Genomic DNA, 16825 nt, shown 5'->3' on the forward strand with positions numbered 1-16825 from the left:
CCAGAATCATCTTCTTTCCAAGATGGTTCCAAGTTAGAGTTGACCAATGAGAGTTATCATGAAATCTGGAAAGCAGAGCAAAGGAGGCCCTCCTTCCTCAGAGGCTGTTGCAGGCGATTGCACAGACAGGCAGCTAACAGCTTCCTGGCAGCATCAAGATCTCGCTCAAGTCACCTGCTCTGGTGCTATTAATAGCTGAGACGGCTGGTGACAGCTCCTTGGGCCTCAAGGCGTCAGTGCTGCAGGCTGAGACAGCAGAAGCGTCTGGATGTTCTCCAGATTCACAGTGGTTCCTGGCCAGCTCCAGAGATGGTGCCACCTCGGTGCTGCAGACACCCAGCATCAGCCCTCCTGATGTTAGACGCTTCCAATTCTCAACTGTATTAAGACGCATTATGCTAACAGTGCAGCTCCGGTTTCTGCATTCCTGACTGAATTGGCTAAATACTTAAAATCAGCATGGGGTGTGGCGGGAGCTTCTTACCTGTCTTGTTAACTTGGTGAGTGAGGTGCTGCTTTACTGAGTCCACGACTGGGGAACCCAGCTGAAATGAAGATAAGTTACTCTGCACGGCAACATTCAGGTCATTTCTTTCCCATTTCCATGTCACAGTATTTTGAGGACACAAATTCCTAAATATGTGGGAAAAACAGCTTTATCTTTGTGATTTCTGAACTATGTTAGAACTGTTAAGTAGAAATGTCATGAATTTTGTCAAAGTAGTACATGGTAACATTTTCAGGCATCTTTTTTGGGTGTAAACCTGGTAAGGTATTATTTCCTTACTAGAAGCCAAACTGCTTAAATCTTATAATGCACTGAAGGCCTGGGATTCAGGTTAATTTTTTGTTTACGCTTTTCTAGCATAACTTCCCCTCCCCCATCCGGAGAGAGAACTGATGTTCTTTACCACTGATGAGAAATCTTCATCATATTTAAATAACCTAAAAATGCCATTCACCTCATAACTTTTATCAATTCTTACCATCCCATTCTGAAGCTATAGTACAGCAAGCAGGTCATATATAAAAACACTTTTTTTTTTTTTTAAGTTTTTTGCCATAGGGTGCATGCACTTGCCAGAGAGAGAGAAAGAGGCAAAGTGAGACCCCCCCGACACACACACACACTCCCTGCCGGGAGGAATGGCCACACTGCAATCCTGTCTCCATTCTCTCAGGAATTTGAGTATGCATGTACACGCACCCGGAGTGACTTTCAGAACACCAGGTCTGGGACTTGAACCATGGTTGTTGGTTTTGTGGGAATCCAGCCGCCTTAACCACCACACCACCTGCTGGCCTAACACATCCAATTTGGAATTTAAAAAAAAAATGCAGAATAAGTTACCCTTGTGAATCATTCTTAGTTATTAAGGTGAACAATGACTTTGTTTTCTTTATGCAAGCTTTACTTTTTATTACGGAATTCATTTTTCTACATGAAGAAACAAATTCATACCAACTACAAAAACTATGCTGCACTTTCCTTGTTAAATTACAGACCTATATCATGGAACAAGAATATTTTCAAAGTCACTTTTTCTCCACCACTGGTTTATCATTAAAAAATTGGTATTCAAACATTTTGCATACAGAATTTTACCATTTTTTTCTTTTTTTCGTTTCCTTTATTCTTGATAGAGAATGTACTTGTGCACGTGAGAGTCAGAGATAATGAGCACCCTTCACAGGGACTGGTCAGGCTGCAATCCCCTTCTTCCACTCCTCCATCCCAAAGGGTCTTGGGTGCTCTCATGTGTGTACTTAGCGTGTTTTGAGTCATCCAGGCTGGGGGTGTGAACTGCAGTTGACATATGGGATTTGGCCTCTTTTGAGCAGGGTTTATGGCTGTGCTATGGAGCTAGCCCAACATTTTACCATTTTAACAATAGCAGTGAAGACTTCAAGTAACCCAGCAGCAAGCGCTCTGAGGCACAGTGTTCTTGGTCACAGATGCAGACGCTGCTGGGGCACCCAGATGCTCAGGGGGCTCAGCTGCAGACACTGTATCCATGGCCCTAGATGAACTCCCTCTGTGCCCATGTGTATATTTTTTTACAGCTGAGTCCACGCCTACCGAAAAACAAGCTCAAGCTGCACTAAATCAAACTGGCACCAGTTATTCTTTTAGCATCAATCATTTTGCAAATCCAAAACATATTCATAATATTTAATGAGAATATAACTGCCGAATACTTAATGCCATGTGGTCCTTCAATTTAAGAGGCTGGTTAATCGCAATCTGTGTTGTGTATCTTGTGAGCACACTGAAATGAACAATGTGAGTCACTTGAGAAGGGATTACTTTAGTTTGATTTAAATGCGGCCAGGCTGTCAATCATGAAACAAACTCTAATTTTATTTTTCATAGTGTAAACTTCAACTTCCAAAGTGATTTAAACTGACCTAAAGGACAATGCCAAGAATTTTCGTTTTTAAATGTGGTTATTGTACTATGTTCTTCTTTCAAATTTTTTAAATCAAGACTTCTCTGTGTTCCAAGAATTTTATGTAAATTCCCCTCAACGTTAATGTTTTATAAAAGAATATACGCCACTAAACTTCCTGTTTTGTCATTGATTAGTGTTCTAGCTAAAATAGTTCATAAAAGATTACATTTTTTTTAAGGTTTTTGCCTTAGGGTGCATGTGCTTGTAGAAGAGAGACAGAAAGAGACAAAGAGAGGAAAATTGAGAAGTCACACTCAGGGGGGATGGCCATACCACAATCCTGTTCCTCTATCCTCCTTTCAGGATTTTGGACACGCATGCACATGCTACTGGTGTGATTTTCTAGCTGCTGGGTCCAAGACTCGAACCTTGGTCAGCCATGTAGGAGGCCAGCACCTTAACCGCCACACCATCTGCTGGCCCTACATTTTAAACAGAGGTATTAAAATAATGCTCCTCCCCCCAGATTTTAAATGCTTTTGTTGTTAGTGGAACTCATCATTAACTAAATAGAAGAAATTGCACTGGCCTATATATATATATAAAACAAACAAACAAACAAACAAAAAAAAACCCGGCATATCAAGTACAGCTTGGCAAAAAAGTTGAACTGATTTGTGGAGACCACTGGGACTTTACAGAGCCATAAGATACTGATGACAGGATACAGCATGTGCCTCTGTGCAGTTGCAAGAAAAGAGCACTTTCGAGCAGGCCTGTGGGGCCTGCCCTGACCTCAGGCCAGGCAGCCCTGGTATAACTTCACTTCTTTGCATGGTCCATCCTGCTCATTAACGAGTTTTGATTCGGACAACACAAACTCTCAAAGTTCCAGTCAGTCACTCACAAAAACATTTTGATAGCCCCTTTTGTGAGAAAGGTTGGGTTTTACTGACACGAGAAACAGCTTCTACCTAAGGGTGACAGAACCAGAAGATCCCTAAAATAAACTGAGTAAACTGGAGCTCCAGAAGGATGCAGATCGGCCACAGTGCATGTGGTCTCATCTCCACGGCTGAGACTTCAGGCGGCACAGCCCCGAACGGTGAAGTGAGTGTTGGTCCCACAGAAGCAGAGTCCTCATGGAACAAAACTATCCAGATGCCTTTAAAATCTTTATTTTGGTTGCAAAGAAACAATTTACTTAATTATTTAATATTTTCCTTGTTCCCATTTGAAATCTCAGAGCTTGCCCTACTGAACTGCCTTCAACACCAAACTACTGTATAAGAACATTATAAAATACAAACAATAAACTAAGATTATCCTCTTTACAGTATTTAGATTAGTGCATTAAAATGAAATTGATTTTAAAAGGCAAGTGAGTTAGTTAATTGGCAAACACCTAATTCCTTTTCTAATGAAGGATGGTACAAAATGGCACGAGAAGTCAACAATAAATTATTAAGTGTTCAGTGCTCAAAGAAGGTAATTGTGGGAAAGTCACCTTCCAAAGGTAATTCTGATGGAAGAGGCATATGGAGCCATTGTTCTATAGACTCTCAGGGAAGTAAATAATGGCCCACAATACCAGACATTATTGGTAAGACAGTTTAGTGGAATAATAAGTAGGGATCTTTCGAATCCAAACACAATAGATATTTGTATTGATTTTTCATATTCTTCCTTCAAATTAAACATTTACAGTAACTACATTTCTCCCAGTAAACATCAGACTTAAATAGACCACATGTCAAAAACAACCTACCCTTAGTATTTTTACTAGGCAATCTACAACAAATGCTTAATACATACACATCAGGAGTATGAGATATACCAGGAAATTATTCACAGATTTCATTCAGAGTGAATAAGGATCTTAAAAGAAAACCAGCAATAAAAGTGAATTACATAATTTGTGTTGTTGGGAACCAGAAAAAAAAAAATAAAACCACAAACAGATACATTAATTTCTTTTTAAGTTTTGAGAATATTTTCTCTGCAGGCCCACATCAAGATTAAACTTGAGATTTTTAATTGAAGTGACATAAGTCTGAGTACATGTTACACAGTGACAGAGAGATGCATTCAAAACACACAGACTTTACATTTAGCAATTCCAAAAACTATATCCAACAGAGTAAATCATTTACAAATGGAAGGCATATATAATGTGGGGAAAAAAAAACAAACAGTTATTAAATCGAAAAACACAGAGGTTATACCAGCAAAGACATTTAGAAAAACTTTTAGTATTAGAAAATATCAGATTTAATCCAAAAGAAACTCCCATCCCTCATAAAAATAACAAAGTATGGGAACCATCCTTTACATGACCACTTTAAAATAATAATAAAAAAATGATTCAAGGACTCCCCCTACATAATTTAGATAACGTAGTGCAGTAGTATGCTCCTTCATTATTTTAGCTTTTCAGTGTCACTATGAGAATGACAATCAAAACTATAACAACAAGGACAGAAATGATGATGCACAGGGTTTTTCTGGATTTGCGCTGCAGATGCAAAAACAAAGAACAAGTTTACAGGTTTAGTGGAGTATTTCTATGGCAACTAAAAGTAGTTTGGCTCATTTCTATAATAAAAATCAATAGCACTTTATAGCCTTCCATTTTTTTTGTTTAACATTTTATGCTTCTCAAAAATCTCTATAAGGGGCCAGCAAGTGGTATAGCAGTTAAGACGCTGGACTCCAACACTGCTAACGCTGGTTTGAGTCCTGGACCTGGTGGCTTGAAAATCACGCTGGTGCATATGTGTGCATGCCCAAAATCCCAGAAGGAGAATGGAGGAGAAGGGAGTGCAGTGTGGCCATCCCCCACAGGGATGGATTTCTCACTCTTCTCTTTTTCTCTGGCAAGTGTACGTGCCCTATGACAAAAACCTTAAAAAAACTCTTTTATATATATGGCACTATTCTTTCAAAAACCATTCTTGAATTAATGCTATAATTCAGGGAGCAATTTTTCAACTTTTGTTGATATGCTTTTGGGGGTATGACTGGGCTTTAAAAAGACAGAAAAATAAAAGTTACTGATTTAAACAATAGGTTTACCTACATACAAAAATAAAGAACCGCTTAAAAACTTGTACAGTTTTTAACTTTTATCAAAAAACCTCCTCTATCAATCAGAAAATATAAGTGTGTGGAAATTTTTCATAAAGTAAATTTATTAGTTTCAAACATTAATTGCATTTTCTTTTAGAGTTATTTAATTTTTATTTATTATTATTATTTAATTTGCTATAAGGTATATGTGCTCACCAGAGGCAGACAGAGAGAGAGAGAAAGTGAGAAAGCAAGCCTCCAGGTCTGGGACTTGAGCCATGGTGGGCCATGTGGGAGTCCAGTGCCTTAATCACCATGCCACCTGCTGGCCCCTCCCTCCCATTCTTTAATATTAAAGAAAACTACATTCAACATTTCAATATACAAATGGAAACTAAGAGCTAACAAAATCATAATGTTGTCATTGACAACAAATGCTTAATACATACACATCAGGAGTATGAGATATACCAGGAAATTATTCACAGATTTCATTCAGAGTGAATAAGGATCTTAAAAGAAAACCAGCAATAAAAGTGAATTACATAATTTGTGTTGTTGGGAACCAGAAAAAAAAAAATAAAACCACAAACAGATACATTAATTTCTTTTTAAGTTTTGAGAATATTTTCTCTGCAGGCCCACATCAAGATTAAACTTGAGATTTTTAATTGAAGTGACATAAGTCTGAGTACATGTTACACAGTGACAGAGAGATGCATTCAAAACACACAGACTTTACATTTAGCAATTCCAAAAACTATATCCAACAGAGTAAATCATTTACAAATGGAAGGCATATATAATGTGGGGAAAAAAAAACAAACAGTTATTAAATCGAAAAACACAGAGGTTATACCAGCAAAGACATTTAGAAAAACTTTTAGTATTAGAAAATATCAGATTTAATCCAAAAGAAACTCCCATCCCTCATAAAAATAACAAAGTATGGGAACCATCCTTTACATGACCACTTTAAAATAATAATAAAAAAATGATTCAAGGACTCCCCCTACATAATTTAGATAACGTAGTGCAGTAGTATGCTCCTTCATTATTTTAGCTTTTCAGTGTCACTATGAGAATGACAATCAAAACTATAACAACAAGGACAGAAATGATGATGCACAGGGTTTTTCTGGATTTGCGCTGCAGATGCAAAAACAAAGAACAAGTTTACAGGTTTAGTGGAGTATTTCTATGGCAACTAAAAGTAGTTTGGCTCATTTCTATAATAAAAATCAATAGCACTTTATAGCCTTCCATTTTTTTTGTTTAACATTTTATGCTTCTCAAAAATCTCTATAAGGGGCCAGCAAGTGGTATAGCAGTTAAGACGCTGGACTCCAACACTGCTAACGCTGGTTTGAGTCCTGGACCTGGTGGCTTGAAAATCACGCTGGTGCATATGTGTGCATGCCCAAAATCCCAGAAGGAGAATGGAGGAGAAGGGAGTGCAGTGTGGCCATCCCCCACAGGGATGGATTTCTCACTCTTCTCTTTTTCTCTGGCAAGTGTACGTGCCCTATGACAAAAACCTTAAAAAAACTCTTTTATATATATGGCACTATTCTTTCAAAAACCATTCTTGAATTAATGCTATAATTCAGGGAGCAATTTTTCAACTTTTGTTGATATGCTTTTGGGGGTATGACTGGGCTTTAAAAAGACAGAAAAATAAAAGTTACTGATTTAAACAATAGGTTTACCTACATACAAAAATAAAGAACCGCTTAAAAACTTGTACAGTTTTTAACTTTTATCAAAAAACCTCCTCTATCAATCAGCAAGTATAAGTGTGTGGAAATTTTTCATAAAGTAAATTTATTAGTTTCAAACATTAATTGCATTTTCTTTTAGAGTTATTTAATTTTTATTTATTATTATTATTTAATTTGCTATAAGGTATATGTGCTCACCAGAGGCAGACAGAGAGAGAGAGAAAGTGAGAAAGCAAGCCTCCAGGTCTGGGACTTGAGCCATGGTGGGCCATGTGGGAGTCCAGTGCCTTAATCACCATGCCACCTGCTGGCCCCTCCCTCCCATTCTTTAATATTAAAGAAAACTACATTCAACATTTCAATATACAAATGGAAACTAAGAGCTAACAAAATCATAATGTTGTCATTGAAAAACATAAAGGTTAAAATTTTTGTTCCATTCTTCCTTCCTGGCCTAGTTGTAGATTTCTGTATTTCCTTAATGGCTTGCATATCTCACACCAACATGCAGGAATCCTTTTTCTTACAAAGTAAAAAATTTGTTAATATACTTTGTTTCAACTACGAATACAATAAAATTTTCAAAAATAAAGATATATTTATAAAACATATGAAATTACCCTGAAAAACCACACTTTTAGTATCCACATATTCATCTAACTTATCATCTGAATACTCTTTAGGTATTAAACACAATTTCTCTAAAATTTCAATACGGTCATGAAATATATGTCCCCCAGGCTCCATTTTGGTACCAAGACACGGGTGATGTACTCTCTGAGACATCCTGGGTACCCACTGTGGTGCTGCCTGGGGTGATACCCCCAACCGTGGGCTAATGAGGTCCCTGTGTTGTTGGGTCATGGTTTACCCAAACTATTGATATTTGCAAGAATCACAGACAGCAAAGTCAAAAGTTTAATATGAAGGGTTTAAATCAAACTATTGAAAAGCTGCTTCTTTTCTCAGCCTTTCTGTTGCTTAGCCCTTTCCTCATTTCTTCAGGGCCTGTGGAATATAAGTTTGGGGTACAGACTGGGAAGATGTCCAGCTCCCAGCTCTGGGGTACAGATCGGGAAGATGTGTGCCTTTTCCCCATAGTGGCTGTAGGTTTAACCTTCTACAAAGAGGGAAAATAAAACTTGGGGATGCATCTATATCCCTCCTATAAATCTAAAAGCACAAAAATACAAAGCATGTAAACCTAGTCACTGATGAATCCAAATAAACACTAAGTTTCAACAGATATATGCTAACAGCACCGTAAGACTCCTGGCATTTACGGACTGCCCTGTGTGTGCACGTGCATGCACATATGTGTGTGCTTCAACTACTCATGAGGGGAGACTTTTCAGTGTCCATGACATAGTGCCATTAATTCTACTGAGCTGTGTATTTGAATTACAAGCATAAAGATGGTAAACAGGAGCCACCTCATCAGTTAATACAACTGGCTGCAACTCAGCATCTCCATACAGATTGCACTGTTATTTATGTATTACTCAATAAGCAGTGATTTATCCAGAGAAAAACATGGCAGTGAAAAGAAACGAAAGGCAACTTCTAAGGTTAGTGAGAAAAATAAAAAAGCAACTGAAAAAAATCTAAGAAAGTGACACAACCTTAGAAATTTTACAAGATAATGAGGTCTAAGAAAATGATAATGATAAAAAAAATGCAGTAATTTTAAAAGAGAAATCAAATGCTATAGTGGTATTTAGGGGTTCCTAAAGAGCCTAGCCTTATCTTTGTTGACCATCAAAGGTTTATATATTGTATGACATATTAGGTTGTTGGAAAAGTCATGACATATTTTTCAACGTTTTTCTATGCAAAAATGTACGACTTTTCTGACAACCTAGTATTAATAGTTCATGGTCCAATAGGTGTATAATGCTTGACACATAATTTGTATTTGACACATACATATGAAATCTTTGTTATTCTGATTCACTTAAGAAATAAATTCATTCCTAGTAAGGGGCCTGCTGAATATCTAACAATCGATGAAAAAAATCAATAATATTCCAAGCTAATACAATTTCCACAGGACCTGAGGAAACCTCTCTGTAACAAAGATCATTTCTCTTCAGTCCAGGGTGCCACTGACAAAAAGAGAAGATAAGTGTCCATGACATAGTGCCATTAATTCTACTGAGCTGTGTATTTGAATTACAAGCATAAAGATGGTAAACAGGAGCCACCTCATCAGTTAATACAACTGGCTGCAACTCAGCATCTCCATACAAATTGCACTGTTATTTATGTATTACTCAATAAGCAGTGATTTATCCAGAGAAAAACATGGCAGTGAAAAGAAACGAAAGGCAACTTCTAAGGTTAGTGAGAAAAATAAAAAAGCAACTGAAAAAAATCTAAGAAAGTGACACAACCTTAGAAATTTTACAAGATAATGAGGTCTAAGAAAATGATAATGATAAAAAAAAATGCAGTAATTTTAAAAGAGAAATCAAATGCTATAGTGGTATTTAGGGGTTCCTAAAGAGCCTAGCCTTATCTTTGTTGACCATCAAAGGTTTACATATTGTATGACATATTAGGTTGTTGGAAAAGTCATGACATATTTTTCAACGTTTTTCTATGCAAAAATGTACGACTTTTCTGACAACCTAGTATTAATAGTTCATGGTCCAATAGGTGTATAATGCTTGACACATAATTTGTATTTGACACATACATATGAAATCTTTGTTATTCTGATTCACTTAAGAAATAAATTCATTCCTAGTAAGGGGCCTGCTGAATATCTAACAATCGATGAAAAAAATCAATAATATTCCAAGCTAATACAATTTCCACAGGACCTGAGGAAACCTCTCTGTAACAAAGATCATTTCTCTTCAGTCCAGGGTGCCACTGACAAAAAGAGAAGATAGCAAAAACGAACAGCGAGAAATGGAAGGAGGTTATCAAAGGGGTTTCTGGGTTGGAATGTCACAATGACATAAGAGACCACTAGCCATCAGAAAATGTCGCAGCTGTCCATTGTGATCCCCAGGACTCTGAACACTAAACTTCCTACTCCTGTGCAAAACTCTCCTTGAACCTTGAGAATACACCCGCTAAAGTCAGTTTTAAGCTGACTGACCCCTCTCCTAAAGGAACTTAAAATGTAACATCTCCAGCCTCTTTAAACCAGATTTTTTACACACATCCCCCACCTGCCCCACACACTCTCTGTCATACACTCTCCAAGTAAAAAGGCAAAGTGTTATGATAAAATTTCTTACAGTTAACATTACCTGGTAATCTGCTGCCCTTGACAGCTGTTGATTTGCTTGTTGAACATGTACCTCCGCACTTTCTACATTGGCTTCTATGCTATCTTTAAAATAAAACACAGAGGCACATATGTAACTGTTAAATATGCATAGATACATCAGTAATAAATCACTAGATTTCATTTAAGGAAGATTAAATATCCTCATTATTCAAAGGTTAATAATAGCAGTACATTGCGAAGTTGAAATTTTTTAAGCTTGCTATAATTCTTCCTTATATTAAGAGGAAACTTCAAAACATGAGTTTACTTTGGTACAAAAAATTTTCCCATGCATAGTTTTTTTATACTATGCATATCCCTTAGGTTTCTGAACACCCCTCAGGTGATCCAAGCAATATACAAGCATATGAAGCAAAGACCTAAATCATCTTTGTTATGATGCAACTCCAACATGGCTCCTCCAATTAGCAAGCCAATGTGGGCCTGAGGGCTTGTCTTAGTCTCAAACACCACAGCTTTTTTTGTTCCAAGAACAGTATGTGAACAAGATATCAACCTTCTTCTTTTAACTGCTGAAGATTTTCTTCACCACATGCAAAAATTGGTACCTTAACTTTTCAAACAATACTATCTTCTCAGAGAAAAAAAATAGTCCCAAATGCTAAAACTTGGTCCCTCATATATATTGGGTCATCAGAAAAGTCATGATGTGTTTTCCTATGCAAAAATGTGTCATGATTTTTCCGACACCCAATACATATGTTTAACTATGACACTGCCACATCAGTTAACATTTCTCAGTTCCTTTTCTCTCTTGGTCTTTTTAAGTGTAATCTACTTTCATCTGTTAAGAGCATCATGCCTCTGTGCTCCCCAATTTGTGTTCTCGGATGGTCAATTCAAAACTATGTATCGGACCACTTCTAGTGTCATTTACTCTGTGTCCGTCATTGACTTACTTCTACCTAGTTCTCACCAAGGGCCCATGCTGCCTTCTCTAGTGGTGGCAGATTTTTCATTCCACCCTCGTTTGGCCTGGAAGTGGAATAGGTGTCAAGATGTCGCTCTGCAGTTTAAGAGACCCTTCTTTGTCTCTTCTTCCTCCCTGCCAACTCTGTTTTAAAGCTCAGCTATCAGAGGCATCCAACCATCCTTTGTTGGAGACATCTGCAAATCTTGAGGTCTTTTCTACTTGAATATTTTAGCCCAACTCACTGATGCTCTCAACTCCTCTCTTATACATATTAGCGATTTCAATATCCCATACTAACCCTCTGAATACCTTTCTCTCTTGTCACTGAAACACCTTTTCAAAGACTCCGCCTGTTACTGTTCCTCAACCACCCACTGCTAGGATTACATCCCAAACATTGTCATCACCAATAATTGCAGCAGCTCCCTAACCTTATTTTCAAGGACCTCACTGTCTGATCACCAGCTACTACCTTTACAGCTACTCCTTATAATACCCTCAGTGTGTCTGGTATACTTCCCTCCTTACTTAGCACAGATTCTGTGGGCATTCATTCAGCTCTCTTCCATTCATACTCAGCATGTAGTATTGTTCACCCACTTTAGTTATCTTACTTGACAAACCCTCAGCCAATACCTATGCAGCTGAGCAGCATGGATACAAAAATGTAGAACCATGTACTGAGATATTTTACTTTGAAGTCATGTCTGTCTTATTTCCCTGACTCCTGGAAGGCTATATACTGTCTCCTCTCCCCCTCAAACTTCTCGCACCTCCTCCAGCACTATCGCTCTCAGGCCGTGACCTTGATTTAATGTACCTACTAGTTGAACAGAATCCTAACCTGTTTCCTGGCATTAAGTCTTAAGCAAAGTACTCTTGACATTTTTTGATTTTGATTTATTAAAGCTAAAACTGCCTTTCTTGAAATTAAAAATATATTTAAAAATACCTATTTAATGACCACAGTAAGCTATATATAGCTTCAGCCAGATGCTACTTTATAGTATATCCATTTGACCCACAGAGTTTGATGTCTAAAGTCAGACTTATGTTCACAGATTATCTATATATCAGCTGAACTTTATATTGAAAGTAGTTAACTAAGATATTTTATGAATCAATAAAACGTGTGTGGGGGGGGAAGGAATGGAAAGCAACTGTAAATACCAGAGACAGTGTGGAAGAAGGGTGGGAAATGGCAGAGGGTGAGTAATGGGGGTGATTATACATACACACACACACACACACACACACACACATTTCAGAAACAATAAATAGAAAATTATTTGTTGACGATAACATGTAAGATTAAGCCACTAAACAGTATATTCTGGATGGGAAATCTCATTTTGTATGCTGTGATGTTCAGTGAATAAATATAAAATAAATAAATTTTTTTTTAAAAAAAAAAGCTCAATCAGACAACAGGGACCATCAGAAGACATTTCTTTTTCTTTCTGTCTGTCTTCTTCTAATATTACTCTTTTATTTTTAAAACTTCTATTTTATGATTTCTTCTTTACATTTAGTTGTTGTACACCTTTATGGCATACAACATGGTATTTCAAAGCTTGTGTGCAGTGTGTGACAATCAAGCATCTCCCATGAAGCTGTCTACCTGCCACATACAACATCTATGTACTCTGACATCTTTCTTCACTCTCACATCTCCTGTTGTCAGGGTGGGGAGAACTCCCTGAGACTGAGCCAGAACCAACCTCTCCTTCGTTCACGTATCTCACCCTTACTAGACCAGCAATCTTCCTATCTCTCACATATCACCAATATCTCTTTCTTTGGTAAATTGTTCCCATCAATTCTATAGCTGTCATCTTAAAAACAAACCCCAGAAGGACCTCCATTTACAGCATACCCTATGTCCTCAGTCTCTGTCCCACTTTCTCACTTGACTCCTTGAAAGATTCATCTCTATCTGCAGTTTTCCGTTACCCTCCTCCCATTCTTCCTTGAACCTACTTTTTTTTTTGGAGAGGTTTTCGCTATAGGGCGCGTGCGCTTGCCAGACAGACAGAGAGAGACAGAGAGACAGAAAGTGAAAAATCACCCCCCAGGGGGGATGGTCACGCCGCAATCCCTTCTCCTCCATTCTCCTCTCGGGATCTTGGGCACGCACGCACACGCACCCAGCGTGAGTTTTAAGCCACTGGGTCCAGGACACGAACCACGGTCAACTACATGGGAGTCCAGCGACATAGCCATTACGCTAACTGCCGGTCCCCTTGAACCTACTTTTATCATGTGTTCATCTCCACGTTTGACCAACACAGCTCTTAGGGAGGTCACCGATGCTAACATTGCTAAGTGCAGTAGTCAACTTATCTTACTGCTCATCTCACTTGTCCTGGCAGGAGTATGTGGAATAGCTGATCACTGTTCTTGAAGCCCTTTCTTCTCTTTTCTTTTAAGACAATACATTTATAAGGTTTTCCTCCGTATCACTGTCTTCATTTTTTTTTTCTCATAGTTTTTTCCTTTTTCTTTTTTTCCTCAGCTCTCTGTACTTTAAATTTGGGGTCAACAAAATTATCTATAAAGGGCCAAACATTATAGTAAATAATCTGAGCATTGGCAGTCATATAATCCCTGTCACAAGTACTCCACTAAGCCTTTACTATGCAAAAGCAGCCATAAACAACACATAATAAAATGGAAGTGGTTTTCCGATACCACTGGAGCTATTTAGAAGACTCAGTGTCAAGTCCTCAGACCCCTTCTCTTCTCTCTCTAGACTTATTTCCTGGGTAATCTCACCTAATCTCATGGCTTTCAAAAACCACCTATGTTCTGATAACTCCTAGATTTCTATCCTCAGCTCAGCCTTCGCTAACTCCATGTTCACTTTAACAGTACTAAACAAACTTCACTTGGAGACAATGCACCTCAAAATTAACATATCCATGTTTAAACCCATCTGAATCTACTCCAGTGAGTGAGAGATTTCCCTGTCTCAAAAAACAGCAACTCCTCCATGTTAGTGGGCCAGGCCGAAGTCCTGGAGAATGCAGAAACTCTCCCTTGCATACACAGCCAGCCAGTTGATAACATCCTTCTGGCTTTACATTTAAAAGATATCTGGAAGTCCATCACTTCTCCCACTTCTCTCATCTAAGCCAGCACAACCGCTCACCAAAATTACTGTAACAGATTTTAAGTGGTCTCTTGGCTTTTAGTCTTGCTGCTTTATAGTCTATTTTCAAACCCAGCAGCCAACTGAGTCTTTTAAGCCAGGTCTCAACACTCCTCCACTGAAATCCTCCAGTGGCTCCCCATTCTTTATTAATAAAGATAGTCTTCTCAGGGATTCCTACATGAGACCACCTCTATGATGCCATCCCTCAGGTCTGCTTCTACCTCCAGGTTCAGTGTTTCCTGTTCCTTCCACCTGGAACACTTTTTCTCACTTGCTTTCTTCCTTCCAGGAAGGCTTCCTAAGATGTTACCTCTCAGGGGGAGGCCTTACCTGACTCCTTTGTGTAAAGTAGCAACATCCTCCACCCCCAGCAGTTGCATCTACCTCTCCTGGCCTATGCTCCCCACGGCACCTTCCAATATTTATTTGCTTTTCTTTCTGTTTTTCTTTTCTTTTTAAATTCCACACCTTCGCCACGCCCCCCACAGTTTTGAGACCCATGAAGGTGGGAAATTTCACCTGTTATTTAATTTCAACCGAATCCTCAGTACCTAGATTTGTGCCTGGACACAGCACAAGGCTCAATAAACATCTGTTGGATGAATGACTACATTGGTTTTTGAAATTTTACCCTGTTATTTTCTGGGGCTACAAAGGAGAATAAAACTGGACAAATGAGTTATATTTAACTAAAGGCACAAGTATTTCAATTGAACTAAATTCAGAAAACATTAAATGCATCTTTAGGTACAACTGCAGACATCTCTATACTTCAAAATGGAAGAAACAATCAGGACCCTGATCAATGTTGACAATTATATCTTAACTGAACAACTGTTATACTTAAAACTTTAAAAAATAAAATAAAATTTTCCCAGCATGTGCTGTGGTGGCTAAGGCACTGGACATTCCCACATGGCCAACCACAGTTTGAGTCCCAGACCTGGTGGCTTGCTTTCTCACTCCCCCCCCACCCCGTGTGTCTCTCTCTGGTCAAATTAAAATAAAATGAATGAATAAATAAAATAAAATAAATAATTCTTTAAAAAAAAAAAGAATTCCCAGCATGTAAGTAAAACTACTAAGTTAAACTAATGAAAATTTATTTGAATGCTCAGGCACATGGCTACCTAGTTCCAATAACATAAAAGACAAGATAATCATGCATGACAACAAACACCACACGTTTCCCCAAAAGACTGGCCTGAAGAGAACTAAAATGGGATAAGACTGAAACCAGAGGCTCCGGACATAAGCTGGCATCTTATGTGGCTCCTTCCATGGCTACTGCACCAACAGCAGCAGCAGCAGCAGGTCCTGATTATATGTGAGGCTGCTGTAATAATGAAGCTGGTCATTTCAACCAGGAAGAGCCCAAAACAAGTCTGTTTTAGATAATGCTCAGGGTAATGCTTTGTCTGCTGTAGAGACTATGCTTTTGATTCCAGGGGACCAAAACAGAGAATCAGCAGTTCCTCTTACATGAGAAAGTTACTGTAAATAAATTACATGTGGCTTGCTCCCACCTCACAAAGTATAAAGCAAGTAGAGCTTACCTATCACATCTCCTTGTTCATGAATCATCATCCCCAAGTCTTTAAATATTTCATTGATATCCATAATATCGGCCTATGGGAAAAGGCACAAATTTTGACAATCAGAAATGTAGTCTCACTCCACAAAAGGGGAACATTTAAAAACCTAAACTGCCACTTGTAAGTAAATGGGTGTGCCTCTGGGTTTAAGACATATGTTTTGGAAATATCAGGAAAATATTATACTGTAAGTGATGCTAACAAAATACATTTTGAGTAACAGCCACTAATTCTGTAACACAAGCTTGTGATATTAAACAATATCAAGTATAGGCCCACAGGTGGCATGGAGGTTAAGGCTGTTGGATGCTACATGGCCGACTGTATGGTTCAAGTCCTGGATCTGGTAGCTTGAAAATCACATTGGGCGTGGGTGTGTGTGTGTGTCCAAAATCCTGAGAGGAGAATGATGGGGAAGGGACTGGAACATTGCCATTCCCCCTGGAGGGTAATTTCTTACATTCCTTCGACATTTCTCTCTCTGGTGAGTGCACAAACTCTATAGCAAAACTAAAATAAATAAATAAGTAAATAAGTAATAATAATCAAGTAAACCAGGATGAAAATGAAGGCTTTTTAAAAAAAATTATTTATTTATTTTTTTGGGGGAGAAGTTTTTGCTATAGGGCGCATGCACTCGCCAGACAGACAGAGACAAAGAGACAGAAAGCGAGAA

General features: G+C 38.2%; 1 protein-coding gene across 4 annotated transcripts in view; it reads right to left on the bottom strand.

The window, feature by feature from the left end:
• Positions 1-6278: 6278 nt before the first annotated feature.
• The window catches only part of STX7 (syntaxin 7), a 58227-nt gene continuing 47680 nt past the window's right edge, over positions 6279-16825 (bottom strand). For 3 of the 4 annotated variants that reach the window (XM_006144304.3, XM_014586210.2, XM_006144305.3), the window contains 2 exons: positions 10447-10529; positions 6279-6611 (listed from right to left, as the gene is read on the bottom strand). In XM_006144304.3, coding sequence (XP_006144366.1) covers positions 6522-6611; positions 10447-10529 — 173 coding nt within the window. In that variant the 3' untranslated portion in view covers positions 6279-6521. Of the gene's footprint in view, positions 6612-7474; positions 7706-10446; positions 10530-16825 lie in introns of those variants that run through there. The other variant, XM_014586211.2, reaches the window with a different exon arrangement.

Source organism: Tupaia chinensis, unplaced genomic scaffold, assembly GCF_000334495.1.
Source record: "Tupaia chinensis unplaced genomic scaffold, TupChi_1.0 Scaffold000117_2, whole genome shotgun sequence".
Taxonomy (NCBI): domain Eukaryota; kingdom Metazoa; phylum Chordata; class Mammalia; order Scandentia; family Tupaiidae; genus Tupaia; species Tupaia belangeri.